This window comes from Drosophila rhopaloa, unplaced genomic scaffold (genome assembly GCF_018152115.1).
Source record: "Drosophila rhopaloa isolate 14029-0021.01 unplaced genomic scaffold, ASM1815211v1 contig_69, whole genome shotgun sequence".
Classification (NCBI taxonomy): domain Eukaryota; kingdom Metazoa; phylum Arthropoda; class Insecta; order Diptera; family Drosophilidae; genus Drosophila; species Drosophila rhopaloa.
In genome coordinates, this window is record NW_025335166.1 from 1415395 (window position 1) to 1431527 (window position 16133).

Sequence of the window (16133 nt, forward strand, 5' to 3'; positions counted from 1 at the left end):
AACAACCAAATTTAGCTCATTTTAGTCGATCGTTTCAATGGCAGCTTTCGGATATAGTCGTCTGAAATTTCAACATCACTGTACACATAAAAACATATTGTATAGAAAGTGTTATAAAAATGATAAACTGAATAGAACTATATGGCCAATGTGGCAGAAACTTTGACCCGATCGATTTTATATATAGGATATGGACGTCCAATCAGCGCCTTCCTTAAACTTGATCTGCGTACCCGCGTAAAAAAAAGGATGCATTAGTTTCAAGTCTGAAGCTGATAAAAAAGATTGGTACAGTCACAGACGGACATGGCTATATCAACTCGTCTAGTGATGATGATGAAAAATATATATATACTTTATAGGGTCGTAAATGCTTCCTTCACTGAGTTACAAACTTCTGATTAAAATTATAATGCCCTCTGCAAGGTTATAAAGAATATATATTACTTTGTTGTTTTTTAACATGTACTGATATACGTCGCAGTTTTTTACCATTTCAGAATTTCGGTTTTAATTGTGTAAAAGTCGGAAAACTGTATCATGTATCGTAATAGTGCCCTTAGGCACTTTCTGTCTTGTTCCTGCTGACATCCTATACATACCAAATAATGTATTTGTTTTTACAAAAATAATAATATAGGTAAAATTTATGGATTTGGTAAAACATTAAAATGCTCATTGAGCTGAGCTGTGATTATGGCTTTCATTACATAATATAGGTATACATATATGTTTTGAAAACATAGATCCTTTTTTTTAATGTGTACTTTTCAAAATTATTTCAAAAGAATGCTTTTCTATTTTCTCAAAAGTATCGTTCGTGAGAAGTCCTCATCTAAAAATTTCCGATCACTGCGCGTTGATGACTAATCTGTACATTATAATCCAAGTTCATTCCCTGCCCTGGCTGCAGTCGATTCCGTAAAATAATCCCACGTAGAAAAAGTACCCGAGATTATTTTGATGTGTGCGATTGTATTCTTTTCATTTATTTTAAGTGCACTTCCGTTGTGGGCTTAGGCCTTCCAGTTGGACCAGGTGCGGATCTCGTTCCAGATGTTGGTGCCGGGGCACTCGGTGGAGCCCACCTGGCGATGTCCGTACAGGATGTACCCTGAGACGATCTGGCCGCGGGAGACGGCGTCGGAGAGCAGGCCCTTAGCGGCGGAGATCTGGCCGGAGGTGAGGGTGTTGGTGTTGTAGTTGCCCAGGAAGGAGATGCCGATGGACTTGGAGTTCCAGTTGGTGGCGTGGGCACCCAACACATTCCAGCCGCGACCCTCGTACACATTGCCATCGCCGCCGATCAGGAAGTTGTAGCCGATATCGGCCCAGCCCAGGGAGTCCATGTGGTAGGCCTGGATGTTCTTTAACTGGGTGATGCAGGCGGCCTTGGTGGAGCAGTAGTTGCCGGCGGTGTGGTGGATCACGGCGTAGCTCAGGGAGCTGGCCAGCGTGGACTTGCTGGTGGCGGAACGGCCACCCCACTCCGACTTGGAGATGATGGTCACCCCGAGGACGGCCTGGGCGCAGAAGAGCACGGCCAGAAGGACGAGAGCTTTGTTTGCCATGGTTGCGGATCAATTGTGCAGTCTGTCCTCCGATCGAACCTTATATACCGCCCGACTTGATTTATGCCCTGCGAGCCGAAGGCAGGTTCGGGCAGAGATCCGAGTCGTGTGCTTCCATCTGATACGGGGGTTATCTGGTGGTCAGATCCTGATACGGCGATGACGACGGACCAATCACGCTTCTAATCAGCCAAGTGGCATTAATTAATTCGTCTAAGAGGTGGCCATATATTGTGTTGCCTATCAGAACATTGCGAATATCTGTTGAGACCAGTATTTCCCGACTTTAATTTACTTTGATTATTTTAGCTTTTTCAATTGCTTATACTACAGATTTAAATATAGGAAAGATTCTTTCAGCAATAAAAACATTTCTTATTTTTTCTTAGCTTATTAAAGATTTTGAACGTAATAATGAGATTTTATGGCAATCCGATACATGGTAAATGGTAAGAAATTTCCATGGTCCGTCGTTATTATAACTTCATATGGGAAATGTATTATTTGACAGAAACGCATACATCTCAAAGTTATTATCTTTTTTGGAATACGATATTTTTAAAAACATAAAAACATGTCAGAATTAACCAAGAATATAAACGTAAGGAATATTTCAAAAAGATTATCAGCAGAAGACTTGCACCTGCGGAATGTGCACTGCCGCGCTGGTTGCCGTTTCATAAGTTATACTTAATATTTAAAACAACATTTTTAAACAAGAAAGGGCGGAGCCGAAGTTGATATACCCTTGCAGAATATTCTATAAATTATATTCTCCAAAATTATTCATTTGATTAATTCTTAATACTCATAAAATGTCCCAACTTCCTAACTTTAAAAACACCAAAGTTATGACATTTCCAATCGTTCAGTTATATGGTAGCTATAAGATATAGTCGACCGATCCTTATGAAATTTGGTAGGTCGGATTGATTAGCCAAAAATAAAACCTATAGAAAATCCCAACTTCCTAACTTTAAAAACACCAAAGTTATGGCTTTTTCGATCGTTCAGTTATATGGCAGCTATATAATATAGTCGCCCGATCCGGATCGTTCCGACTTATATACTACCTGCAATAGAAAGAAAACTTTTGGGACAGAAGGACAGACGGACAAACAGACGGACGTACAGACGGACATGGCTATATCGACTCTCCTGGTGATGCTGATCAAGAATATATATACTTTATAGGGTCGGAAATGTCTCCTTCACTGCGTTGCAAACTTTTGACTGAAATTATAATACCCTCTGCAAGGGTATAAAAATGAATAAATATAAATAATTATTGCAAAGTTTGTGGAGACCAGTGTTTTATAGAAAAGGATAAACTAGTTCTCGGATAAATTTGTTATAAATAGGTTATGCTATAAAATTCGTTTGGCCATAAAGTTTGAAAGCTTTCAAGCTAACAACGTAGCTTTTATTCCTTGATTATAACATTGGGGATATTGGGAGAAAAGTGTTATGTATAAAACTACTTATGTTATTAAATTAATTTAAAGTTATTAAATATTTAAGAAAAAAGTTAAATTTCCTAATAAACTTTATTACATCACACTTAAACTACATGCCAAGAACTGCAATGTTTGTGTATATTTAAAACCGCTGCGAGGGCAGGGTTAATGTGGTATATGTCCCCCCATAAGAATCCCCGATAACTTGTAATGGCTAAAACGTCAGTAAAAAGCTTACTCTTCGATTTCACCAAAAGTTTCTTTATAAATATTGTTCTGCTTTTGTTTACTTTTCTTATCTGACTTAATATGATGTCTTCCCACACTCAATCAGAAGCACTTTAAAAATTATAAGTGTAAGTGACTGATATAAATCAATAAAAGGAACGGACCAAAATACTATTATAATAACGCCAATCAGAGACGCAATAAAAAAATGGTCACTTAATATTTCGATTAGATTTCTGATCGTTGGTTCCACTCGCCATATATACGCCCCTATTTCAGATACGATCCACAAGATATTTTGGCTTTTGGTCCCCCTTTTTGTATGTGAGAACGTAGCTCCACGTAGTTTACTCATAAAGAGCAAATGAACTAAACGACTGTAATCATTGTTCACTTAGGAGTCATGTTCTTTGTAAAATACTGGAGACATTGCAAGTATTCACTGATTCATCTGACTTATGCAAACTAACACATATTACAAACATTTAATTTATTATTGATTTTATTTACTTTACTTAAATAAAGAACTCAAAGATCAGAAAGATACGAACAGCCTCCTTTTAATACATATTGAATAAAAATCCCCCTTTAACGTTAAAGTTGAGAGCTACACCGGAAACTTGTAACTTAAAAATTCATTAGTCATTGGACAATTGATATAAAGGGGACTTTTAAAGTTCTTAAGTCCATCTTATCAGCCACGAGTTGATGTAGCTGAGTCGTAGAAATTTCCCTTCCCACTAATCGCAGCCGGCAGATGAACTCGTAAATCTTGATAAGTAACTGGTAATCACGCAAATAAAAATACTGTAATAATCTGAAAGTCGCAGGAGCAGCACCTGGGCAACAAGGAGAATGGAAGGAACCACTTTGTCAATCCACTTGTTCAACCATCCGAGTGCCGCCAAGTGCTATTCCCTGTGGCAGGAAGGAGGCGAATCTCGAAACTGAAAGCTTAAGCAAGTTATTAAGCACAAAAACAACTGAAACTCATTCAGAACTACTTTGTTAACGAGGATGTCGTTAATGAGACTGCGGTTCAAGTGGCGAAAAGTTTGCTTTGGTCAGCGGCCGATTGTGAAGTTTTCCGCTGCTTTTGGCTGTATTAAGTGACGCAGTCCAGTTTTGAGAGTTAATTTTACAATTTTATAAAAGCTTTTCGGTTGAATTTGTCATCCTCCAAAAAAATAAAGAAAGTGTCCAAAGTTCATATCAGTCTGGACAACCTAATGATATTTAGCAAGTTTGCCAGGCACACACAGTTTTGGTGAATCGGTGCGATTGATCGTAAGATTTTAGGATCTACCCTTATCATAGATAAATCCATGCCAGATTAGCCAATGTATAGAACTTGGTTAGATTTTTTTTAAACAATTTTATTCATGCTATCAAGAATCAATTTAACCAGACCAGTGGGACCAGCCACGGATCTCGTTCCAGATGTGGGTGCCGGGGCACTCGGTGGCGCTGACCTGGCGATGGCCGTACAGGATGTAGCCGGAGCTGAGCTGGCCACGGTTAACCGCGTCGTTGAGCAGCTGCTGGGCGGCGGAGATCATGTTCGGCTCCAGGGTGTCCCAGTTGTAGTTGCCCAGGAAGCTGATGCCGATGCTGTAGGGGTTCCACTCGGCGGCGTGGGCGCCCATGTTGTTCCAGCCACGGCCCTCGTACACGTTGCCGTCTCCGCCGATCAGGAAGTTGTAGCCGATGTCGGGCCAGCCCAGGGAGTCCATGTGGTAGTTCTGGACGCCCTGCAGCACGGCGTTGCACTGGGCACGGGTCTCGCAGTAGGAGCCGGCGGTGTGGTGGATGATGGCGTAGCTCAGGTAGTTGCCCAGGCCCACGGTCCAACTGGCGCGGCGACCACCCCACTCTGCCTTGGAGACGACGTAGACGCCCTGGGCCAGGTACTGGCTGCAGACCAGGACGGCGAGGAGGAGAGCCACTTTGGAAACCATGATTACCAGCTGTAACAGTTGACAATTGCTTGATGGAGAGGCCAGTCGGCGGGGCGCTTATATAGCAAACTGCGGTCGAAACCCTCATCTTATCGGGTCGAATATAACTGATTTACAACGCTACTCGATGGCACTTGCTCAGATTCGTATTGGGGGAAGCACCTTTGCGAGAGCTTCGTCACAATCTGCTGATTTTGATTTATATTTATGCGATCAGCCATTCCGGTGAGTCCTTATCAAGTCCGATGGCTGGGTTCGCGCATAGTTTTGCGTTTACAACTGCGGGGCTTATTACAAATGATATACTGTAATCACGGAAAATAGTTGCCATTCTATAAGATTCAAAGATTCAATTAGACCTTGTATATTCAAAGGGAAAATGGTACAGGCCATCATTCCAAATTAGGAATCATTGCATACTTTCAGACACTTTTAGGAAGAGTTTCCAGTCGCTAGAGAATTCTGTCGAATTTGAATCAAATAAAAAAAATATATGGCAATAATAAAAAAATAAGTTGAGCAATCCTACCTGGCAGTCTAACGGATATATATAGCTAAGCCCATAATTTGTCAGCCATGATTTCCATAAAAAATATGGACACCTACAGTGAGTACTCAGTCCTGTCAATAAATTGGCGTGGTAAACTAATATCCAAACAGGCCTTCTTAATTATAGCGATTACCTGGAAAACGTAAGTCGCTTACCAAGATGCATACACCCTATTTAAATACCATTTCGTTTCTCAGGTGAGCTGCTTGGCCGTGATGAACTTCCACTTCAGCTACCGTTGCGAAATGGCCAAAAAAATAGAGAACTGCAGATACATCACTAATTTTTTCAATTATTTCGTGCTTATGTACTGTACCTTCAAGATAGACAACAAAATAACTGAAATTGTGGTGATGTTGCTGTTTGGATTGATCTACTGTTTTTTCCTATGCATCCTGTACCTGGGCATCAACCACTAGTGAGTTCGTTAAGTGAAACCAGTTGTGATTTATTGGAGCTCCTTGCAATCCTTGCAGTTTTTTGCCAACGCTGAAAATCGCAGCACTTAGGCTGCGGATAAACGAGTACATGGCGGGCGTCGTGCTCGTGGGCGTGGCCAACTCCACTCCCGATCTCCTGGTCAACCTATCGCCAGTCAGGCAGGAGTCCCTGACCTTCAACATAGCCATGGCCAGCGCCCTGACGATCATATGTCTGAGCGGCGGAGCGGTGTGCTTTATCCGGCCGTTCAGGATGAATGGTCACAGTATTTTCCGGGATCTCCTCTTTCTACTGTTGACCATCGAGCTGGTGCGACTTCTTATAAACATAAAACATATAACGGCATTGGTAAAGGGAATTTGTAAGTTGATGAGATCAGTATATTGCAAAATTGCCAATTGTTTTTCGTTCCAGTGGTACTGACTATTTACCCGATATATCTACTTATTAATGTGGCCGATATCCTCCTGCAGCGTTTCACAATAAATAGTAAATATTTATATTTGTATCTTTGGTATTATTGTAATATTTAAACTTTATCGATGAAGAGCTTCGAAAGGAAATTGAAATTTTAAGACACTCTCCGTCCTCCCAGCAACATGATCTTAGGTTGGCTGACAAAATAATTCTTTTAAATGGTTTCGAGGAGGACGAAGACATCCAAATCCGTGAATCGAAACTACTTCGCCAAAAAACTTTCCAAGCCGGTTTCTTTGTCACTCCCAAGCAGCTATCTCGACACAAGGAAGTGGACGTGGAAGCCAACCGCACAATCCTCCACAACAAGGCCAATCCGAAGAATCTTTTCCTGTTCAGCGAGTTCTTTCGTTCCATCAATCCCATCGACCCAGAGCAATGGTACCTAAGTGGGAAATGTGCCCGAATTGCACTTGTCGCCAAGGTCCCAGTTACTTTTATGCTCCAACTGCTGATCCCATTTGTGGACTTCCAGAAGGTCAAGCATGGGTGGAGCAAGTTGCTGAACTGCATTCAGATAGTGCTAACTCCTTTCGTGCTAGTAACACTGGTTGAGAGTATGTATTCGCGGAGATTATAATTATAATTGTTTTGGATCCCAATTTACCATTTCCATTTCTGTTCCCTAAGCTATGTTTGCACGCAATTACTTCAATTGGCATAACATTATTCAGGTTAACTTCTCGGTGTGGTCTTTAATGGTAACGCTGCCGTTGGCCATAATTGTGTTCTGGCACTCCCGCACTGACATCCCACCGTGGTACCACAGCGTAAGATCACAGCCTTATTAGAACCGCCATTGAAACCAACTTTTCTCCATTAGGTTTATAGCCTGCTCACAATTTCCACCGTTATCATATTCTGTTGGATTTGCGCCTGGGAAATGGATGCGTTGATATCGATCATCGGCATTGTTTTCAATCTGTCCCCATCCTATATGAGCATCACCTTCAACGCGGTGTCTGCTGCGACGGCCGACTTCATTTCCTACGGACATCTTGCCCAGCATGGCTATGGAAAGATGGCTTTTGGTGCCGTCGTTGGTGGTTCGGTGTTCAGTAAGTGGCATACTCCGATACTTTTTATATCCCATGTGGTGCTATGATTTCCAAACGATTTTTTTTTTGTATTTTATCAATAGTTGATTACTCCATATATATTAGGTTGTTTGGTAATGCATACCGGTTTTTACATTCAAATTTCGCGCTTCGCTTGTGAAATCGTATCTAGCAATGCTGTATATCGTTTGAAAGGTATTGGCATCACCTTTAAAATGACATATAGTTTGTTTACATGAGCTTCCACGTTAAAAAATTACAATCGATTGAAATGGAGTTCACAAACGCAGAAAGTCGGGCGTTTTTTAAATTTTATTTCGCACAGGGAAAAACTGCTGCGGAATCTCGCAGACAGATTATTGCTGTCTTAGGAGATAACGAACTTTCGATGCAAACCGCCGAACAGTGGTTTAGGCGATTCCGAAGTGGCAATTTTGATAGCGAAACACCCAAGCCTTCCGGACGACCAGTGACCGTTGATACGGATAAAATCATGGAAATAGTGGATCGAGATCGTCATGTGACTATTAGAACCATCGCAGAGGAGCTGCAAGTAAGCACGGAAACCGTCCATAGGCATTTGAAGTCGAAAAATTTAACAAAAACGCTCGATGTATGGGTGCCTCATGAGTTATCCCAAAAAAACCTTTTCGACCGCGTATCAATCTGCGAATCTTTGTTGCACCGTAATAAACTCGACTCATTTCTAGTTGTCATTGGTGATGAAAAATGGATCACATATGACAACATAAAGCGTAAAAGATCCTGGTCGGAGCAAAAACGCTCGATGTATGGGTGCCTCATGAGTTATCCCAAAAAAACCTTTTCGACCGCGTATCAATCTGCGAATCTTTGTTGCACCGTAATAAACTCGACTCATTTCTGGATCGGTTAGTCACTGGTGATGAAAAATGGATCACATATGACAACATAAAGCGTAAAAGATCCTGGTCGGAGCACGGTGAGTCGTCTTAAACGGTGGCAAAGCCAGGACTGACGGCTCAGAAGGTGTTGCTGAGTGTATGGTGGGATATCAGAGGAATTATCCATTATGAAGTGTTGCCCTATGGCCAAATCATCAATTCTGACCTCTACTGTGAACAATTGGAGCGATTGAAGATTGCACTTGAACAGAAGCGGCCAGCCATGGTGAATCGTAAGGGCGTTGTGTTCCATCATGACAACGCTAGGCCCCATACATCTACGGGAGCTTGGTTGGGAAGTGTTAATGCATCCACCTTATAGTCCGGACATTGCCCCAAGCGATTACCATCTGTTTTTGGCCATGCAAAATTTTTTCGATGGACAAAAATTGAGTTCAAGGGAGGATTGTGAAAATCGAATCGCCGAGTTTTTTGCCAGTAGGGACAAGGACTTCTTTAGGAGAGGCATATACAAGTTACCATCAAAATGGCAGAAAATCAACGAAGACAACGGTACATATAGCACTTAAATCGGACAATGCTAACTATGTTAAAATCGTCGTAAAAAATCAATAAAAAACCGGTATGTCATTACCAAACAACCTAATATTTCGCTTTTGTTTTTGCGCATAAATTCATAATAATTATTTCGCGCCTGGCCATACTATATCATTATAGGTATACAGTTATTGTTAAATCGTATTGTAGATCGCATCATCCTCAACTTGCATATATTGTATCGTCTATCACTTAGCGACTAAACAATTTTGTACAGATTTAAAAAACAGAGGAATGCTTTAACGATGATGACATAAACAAATTATGACGTGGAAGCCCACTAAAGTAACGTATTGACATTTTTCAAATGGCGTCTACTTAACATACACAAAAATGAACATGGGTGTGTTTCAGTGCGAGTCTGTGCTTTTAAAATGTTGGCACTCATCCTTGAGAGTTGTGACTACTACAGGATAATTAGGGAAATTTGTATGCGATTACAGAATAAAGATTTAAAATAAATAGAATCTTGAACAATTTTTCATGAAAATATTAACCGATTGTCTACGAAAGTTTAATATAATATAATAGACAACTTGATACAAAAAATGTATGCAATAAGTTTACATAAGCACAAGTTCACATGTGTATTTAAACCCATGGTGCATTTTATCACATGGTATCATTAAAGGATATATAAGAAGTAGAAAAACGGTTAATAATAAAAAATAAATAATGTACTAATACATTTTCCAAATGAATTCTGATTAGTAGTGAGCTATAATTGGGATTATACAAAAATTCTATTAGCCGCGTATTGGTAGTAACTTTTTTTATTACGCTAAGTAAGTTAGCTATTTTAACGCTTATGTTATAATTAAGTTTTTTTTCCTGGTGAAACAAGCCGAAACTCGACCCAGAGTGGGCCAAGATTTCTAATCCGCATCAACAGGCGAGTCGATCCAGCCATGTCCATGTTTCTACGCAAACTAGTCCTTCAGTTGTGAAGCTATTTGGATAGAATTTTTTAAAAAGTTTTTTATGTTGCAATCGGAGAAAATAAGGGAAATAGAATTATAATTTCGTCGTTTCCTAACATATATCTATATATTCAGAAACGTAAAAAGCAAAAATCGGATCGGCCGACTATATCCTATAGCTGCCATATAACTGAGTCTTCTTAAAGTCGGATTACTTGACTTTACAATTATTGTACGGTGCACCTATATTTGATCCTATATTCCACAGATATGGTTGTCAACGTTGGCATCGAGTTTGTGATGCAGAAAAAGGTCGACTCGCACGGCCAAGTGGTTTTGTTCGGAGGTGAGGGCGAGACCATCTACATTTTTCTGGTGTTAACCATCACAACCACCATGTGGTGGTGCCTGACCTTCAACTTCCTTGCCCGCCGATCCGCTGGTGTGTTTTTGTGGTGCCTATTCATATTGTTCCTCATTTACTCGACTGCCATTGAATTTGAGTGGGTCCATGGCTTTGAGGACAACCCCCACATCCACCCGGTTGCTGAATAAAGTTGCCGAGTTGTGTTCTAAATATACAAAATATATGTTTTCTGTGCGCGTGAATTTATTGATTGGGGTTTGCATTAAGGACCTAGCCCGACCAGTGGGACCAGCCGCGGATCTCGTTCCAGATGTGGGTGCCGGGGCACTCGGTGGCGCTGACCTGGCGATGGCCGTACAGGATGTAGCCGGAGCTGAGCTGGCCACGGTTAACCGCGTCGTTGAGCAGCTGCTGGGCGGCGGAGATCATGTTCGGCTCCAGGGTGTCCCAGTTGTAGTTGCCCAGGAAGCTGATGCCGATGCTGTAGGGGTTCCACTCGGCGGCGTGGGCGCCCATGTTGTTCCAGCCACGGCCCTCGTACACGTTGCCGTCTCCGCCGATCAGGAAGTTGTAGCCGATGTCGGGCCAGCCCAGGGAGTCCATGTGGTAGTTCTGGACGCCCTGCAGCACGGCGTTGCACTGGGCACGGGTCTCGCAGTAGGAGCCGGCGGTGTGGTGGATGATGGCGTAGCTCAGGTAGTTGCCCAGGCCCACGGTCCAACTGGCGCGGCGACCACCCCACTCCGCCTTGGAGACGACGTAGACGCCCTGGGCCAGGTACTGGCTGCAGACCAGGACGGCGAGGAGGAGAGCCACTTTGGAAACCATGATTACCAGCTGTAACAGTTGACAATTGCTTGATGGAGAGGCCAGTCGGCGGGGCGCTTATATAGCAGCCTGCGATCCCGACCAGCATGGCATCTTATCGGATAGTTAATGGATGATTTACGACTCTGCTCATTGGCACATGCTTAGATACGTAGCAGGGGAAGACCCTCGGCGCGAACTTCGTCACAATCTTCTGGTGTTGATTTATTTAACATTTTGTAACGGCTCTTTTAAATAACTTTCTTATCACATTGTTATGGCCGACACAGTGGCTGGCCATATGCACGATTTTGAGAAAAAATTTAATCAAAAGGTATTTCGTTAGATTTCCGTCACTATTAACAATATTATTTCACATATTGAAGCCACTTGGAAAAGGAAACTTCATACAATGAGTGCGCGCACGAGAAGCCCCGAATTGAACATAACAGAACTGGATTTCGAGTTTCACTACTTTCTTAAGAATGTAAGAACCTGAACTTTTTTAAGGCGCAATTCATTGAGGTCCTTTGCTCGCCAACACAGATAAGCTGCAGGGCCGTGATGAGGCTCCCATATTCATATCGCTGCAAGATGGCCACCCAAGCCGACGACTGCCAACGAATCATAAACTTCTTCAACTACTTCAGGATGATGTATTGCTCAATTGACATTGATGACAAAACAACAGAGGTCCTGTTCATGTTCCTGTTTGCGTTCATTTGTGTGGCCTTCCTGTGGCTGATGTCCTTTAACATCAGTACTTAGTAAGTTCTTGTTTACATGGGACATGTCTGCATCTCCTTTTTGAGAACCCGCAGCTTTTCCCCCATACTAAAGATAATCTCGTTGAAGTTGCACATGAATGAGTACCTGGCAGGTGTAACATTCCTGGCATTCGGAAACTGTAGTCCTGAAATAATTGCCAACCTGATGCCCGTGAGAGCCGATGCACCGATCTTCACCATAACTGTGGGTAATACCCTGGCCATCATACTTCTGAGTGGCGGTGCGGTGTGTTTTCTGAGACCTTTCAAAATGAACGGACCTTGCACCCTGCGAGATCTATTGTTTCTGCTGCTAGGTGTGGAGGTCCTTCGATTCGTGATGATCAAGGAGGGAGCGGTGACCATCTGGGAAGGTATCGGTAAGTTCACTGCCCTACTTAGACTGTCACTACTAATCGCTAACACCCTTAGTGCTTTTTTCCATTTACGTACTCTATGTGGGAATCAACATAGCCGATGTTGTACTATTGCGTTTTCACATCAGGAGTAAGTTATTAATACTTCTTTCTTGTGGTTTGGTATAGCCAGGTAATCTACCCTTCAGAGCTTCGAAAAGAAGTGGAAAATCTAGCGAGTTTAACTCCTCCACCGAAGCAAGAGCTAGCGGCAAAACTGCAGAAACTGACTTTATGGGAAGAGGAGGATGATATTCGGATCCATGACACAGCGAAGTACCGCCCGTCCAGGGAATCCGGTCGCCACTTCTCCGATCCCGTCTACTTCGTCACCCCCAGACCCGCAGAACGACCCGAGGCAGTCGACTATGATGCCAATCGCACTAACCTGCACAATTCGGAGAACCCCAAAAACCTTTTGCTCTTCACGGAGCTCATCCAGTCCCTCAATCCCATTGATGGGGAGGCCTGGCAGTTGGGCGGCAGGTGCAATCGCATATACCTCATCGTCAGGTGCCCCCTGGTATTCGTACTGCTGCTGTTCATTCCCGTGGTGGACTACGAGAAGGACAAGCACGGCTGGAGTAAGCTGCTCAACTGCACGCAGATTGTGACCAATCCGTTTGTGTTCATTACCCTGGTGCACTGTAGGTATGCGAGCACTCTTTGCGGATGCATCCGAGCTCTAACACCTGGCTTCTCCAGCTGCGGTGACCAGTGAGTACCACACCTGGTACATAACCCTCGACTTCAGCATCTCGATGTGGTCCCCGTGTCTGACCATCCCCCTGGCCATTGTGATCTTTTGGCATTCTCGGACGGATGTGCCGCCCGTTCTACCACACCGTAAGAAAAAGTCCAATCAGAGGCACTGCTGATTGATCAATTTCGAACTGGTCCTACCGTCTTTCCCAGCTTTTTGTTATCCTGACCTTTTTCAGCTCCATGGTCACCATTTGGTTTACCGTCACCGAAGTGGAAGTTCTCTCCGAGATCGTAAGCATTGTGTTTAATCTATCCGAGACCTTTATGGCGGTCACCTTTGAGGCCGTTTCGAATGCCACCCCGGATATTATAGCCAATTCCCAGCTTGCTATGCAGGGTTACGGGCGGATGACCTTTGCCGCCATTATTGGTGGTCCAGTTTTTGGTAAATAAGAGCAGTAACCCCACTTTACTTTCTTGATAATACATACTCGAACATTTCAGCGATTTTGGTCAGCATGAGCTTGGCCTTCATTTTCAATCACAGAGTTCGCGAGGCAGGCGCCAATTTGTGGGTGTACGGCGATCAAGGCGAGAACTGCTACATATTCCTGGTAATAACCATTGTGACCACATTGTGGTGGTGCCTTACCTTCAACTTCTACGCCCGTCGATCAGCCGGAGTGTTCCTGTGGCTTATTTACTTGCTGTTCCTTGTCTATGCAGTTTGTGTGGAGTGGGATGTGGTGCATGAATTTTCTAGAGATCAATATATTGAACCAATATGATTGGTAATAGCTTTTATGTTGCTTAATTGTTGTATTACTTTTATTTATTTAATTTACTTACTCATATTCCTATGAAGAACGTATTAAACTGATATAATGTTCTTTAGAATTTGTTGATGAAATGCTTATTAGACTAAGGATTGGATTAGTCTTGATAAATATTTGAAACGAACTACAGATCTCATCACAATAACCATGCCCCAGGCTTTCGCTTCTGCCAACGCACTGACTAATTACGTTAATGAAGTATCATGATTAAAACATTGCCAAGGGAAATGCTTTCGAAAGGCGTCGGCAAAGAGCAAAAGAACTGTCGGAGGTCCATTGAAATGCAGCGAAGTAGACACTCTTGGCAAACTGTCCCGTTCCGACGCTCCAGTTTCACTGCATTAAAAAACGTATTGCATAATGAAGGAAAACTGATGGCAACGACGGGGAAAGCTTCTCATTAATTAGGGTTAAAGTGACTGGATGTTGGTGTGCTGTCAACGTTCAAGGGGCGAGTGATTTGTGCGACAATGATACTGGGGGACTTCAGCTCAGACGACTGGCTTCTTGGATGAGCTAAGGTAATCGACCGGCGAAAATAGGACAGTTATTCAATGCAATGCACTGCAGTCGGAAGAATATTTAAGTATTTAACTATAATATGTTCGAAAATGCAATAAATATTTTAAATTTAACTTAGCCAAGTCATTATGCAAATATTACAGATAAATCTTTTTTGGGTTATAATCGTAGTTTTCGGGAGTGCCTCAGCCGAACTTAATATAAAATGTTGCTTTGAAAATGTTTGCGTCTCTTCTGAAAAAGCAAAGGTAATACAACATTTGAAATATAACAAGGTATACAATATTTTCAATTTATATAAGTTAGGTGTCAACTTCTAATTTATTTTAAATCTTAACTTTGTTTTAAACTACCCTGATATTATTTAAATGCCCATATAGGCAATAGATTTTCTCAGTGCACCACCCCTGGCAGAGTTAATATTGACTCCAGATGTAAATTTCACTTGATTCCGGCTATTATGGCAACTGCAGCTAAAACATAACCATTAGATTTAAGTACAATTGCATAAACAAGAAGTGCTGGCTCAAAAAGAGGGAAAAAAGACGAAGCGGAAGCCAACTTCCGCTCCAACTTCTGAGGCAAATGCCACGCAGAATTCCGGCAGCAATAAAAGCACTCAACTCCCTTAGACTTCCCGTCTATCTGTCCATCTGTTCATCTGTCCATCCGCCAGACCCTCTATCTGTGCACTTAATGTGACATGTTTTTGCAACAGCTTTGGTTTCTCCTTTCGCCACTCGAGATTCCGATTCCCATCACCACACCCAGCAGGGAGCTCCATGGCCATGAGATTTGATGCATTTTGCTTGTTACCAAATTGTTTTGCATTTTCCTTCACGTTTTTACGTAGACCTGCAGTCCCGGATTGAATGCAAAAACGAGAGGATATATTCGCTTTTTCTATGCAATTGGCTTGGTCTTGGCATGATTCGGTGTGAAAGTCATCAAATATTTAAAGCACAAGTGCGGAATCGCATCCTGATTGTCAGTGATTGTTTATGCAAGAGGGGAAATTGATTTCAAATGATCCATCTTGGGGATGAGTTCAAGAATTTTGTGCTAAATTTTCGTATTTAAGGAAAAATGAATTCTGGAGCATTTCCAGTTTCGAAAAGCTCTTTGGTATCAGTAATTCTTGTTATTATTTTAAAGTTTAATTTCGACCGACAAGCCTCTGTTTGCATGTTCATTTGCTATCGCTTATGCATGAATTTATTTATAATGCTGTGCTTTTTAATCAACGCGGATTTTTTTATTGATCGTCATAAATTGTATAGTATCTTCGGAACGTGCGAGTAATATACAACTTTAAATTCGAAAAATCATTCTGTACACGTTTGCGGATCTCTTTCTTTGTAGATACAAAACTTAGAGCGTTTTATAATAGCAACCTAAATTATAAATCTTTGTGGACACCCTTTAACTGTACTGTGCAATGGGTGAAGCTATTCTTTTATTTTTGACAGAAGTAAAAACTATTTATAAATTCTTTAAAAAACGAAAAAAACCTCATATTTTTCTTAATAAACAAAAATATACCAAGGAGATGCCAAACATATTTCACGTTGC

The 16133-nt window shown here is 42.0% G+C and overlaps 4 protein-coding genes across 5 annotated transcripts; 2 read left to right on the top strand and 2 right to left on the bottom strand.

Moving 5' to 3' along the window:
- Positions 1–955: 955 nt before the first annotated feature.
- On the bottom strand, positions 956–5251 carry LOC108049622 (peptidoglycan-recognition protein LF). The gene is made up of 2 exons (XM_017130865.2): positions 4662–5251; positions 956–1576 (listed from the first exon to the last, which is right to left on the bottom strand). Exons 1-2 carry the CDS (start codon positions 5212–5214, stop codon positions 1017–1019), a joined length of 1113 nt encoding a protein of 370 aa, XP_016986354.2. The 5' UTR covers positions 5215–5251; the 3' UTR covers positions 956–1016.
- Positions 5252–5726: 475 nt separating this feature from the next.
- On the top strand, positions 5727–10742 carry LOC108049600 (mitochondrial sodium/calcium exchanger protein). The gene is made up of 9 exons (XM_017130828.2): positions 5727–5821; positions 5875–5906; positions 5962–6182; positions 6241–6566; positions 6620–6694; positions 6754–7239; positions 7313–7452; positions 7506–7740; positions 10410–10742. Exons 1-9 carry the CDS (start codon positions 5791–5793, stop codon positions 10694–10696), a joined length of 1833 nt encoding a protein of 610 aa, XP_016986317.1. The 5' UTR covers positions 5727–5790; the 3' UTR covers positions 10697–10742.
- On the bottom strand, positions 10730–11373 carry LOC108049601 (peptidoglycan-recognition protein SC1a). The gene has a single exon (XM_017130829.2). It carries the CDS (start codon positions 11334–11336, stop codon positions 10779–10781), a length of 558 nt encoding a protein of 185 aa, XP_016986318.1. The 5' UTR covers positions 11337–11373; the 3' UTR covers positions 10730–10778.
- A 354-nt stretch (positions 11374–11727) lies between these two features.
- LOC108049611 (mitochondrial sodium/calcium exchanger protein) lies at positions 11728–13991 on the top strand. 2 transcript variants are annotated; one of them, XM_044461782.1, is made up of 8 exons: positions 11728–11802; positions 11862–12082; positions 12137–12462; positions 12515–12589; positions 12648–13145; positions 13204–13331; positions 13414–13648; positions 13708–13991. In XM_044461782.1, exons 1-8 carry the CDS (start codon positions 11728–11730, stop codon positions 13989–13991), a joined length of 1842 nt encoding a protein of 613 aa, XP_044317717.1. The 2 variants fall into 2 exon arrangements, with proteins under 2 accessions (XP_044317717.1, XP_044317718.1); XM_044461783.1 differs by lacking the exon at positions 13708–13991 and having other exon boundaries at positions 13440–13511.
- The last annotated feature ends 2142 nt before the right edge of the window (positions 13992–16133 follow it).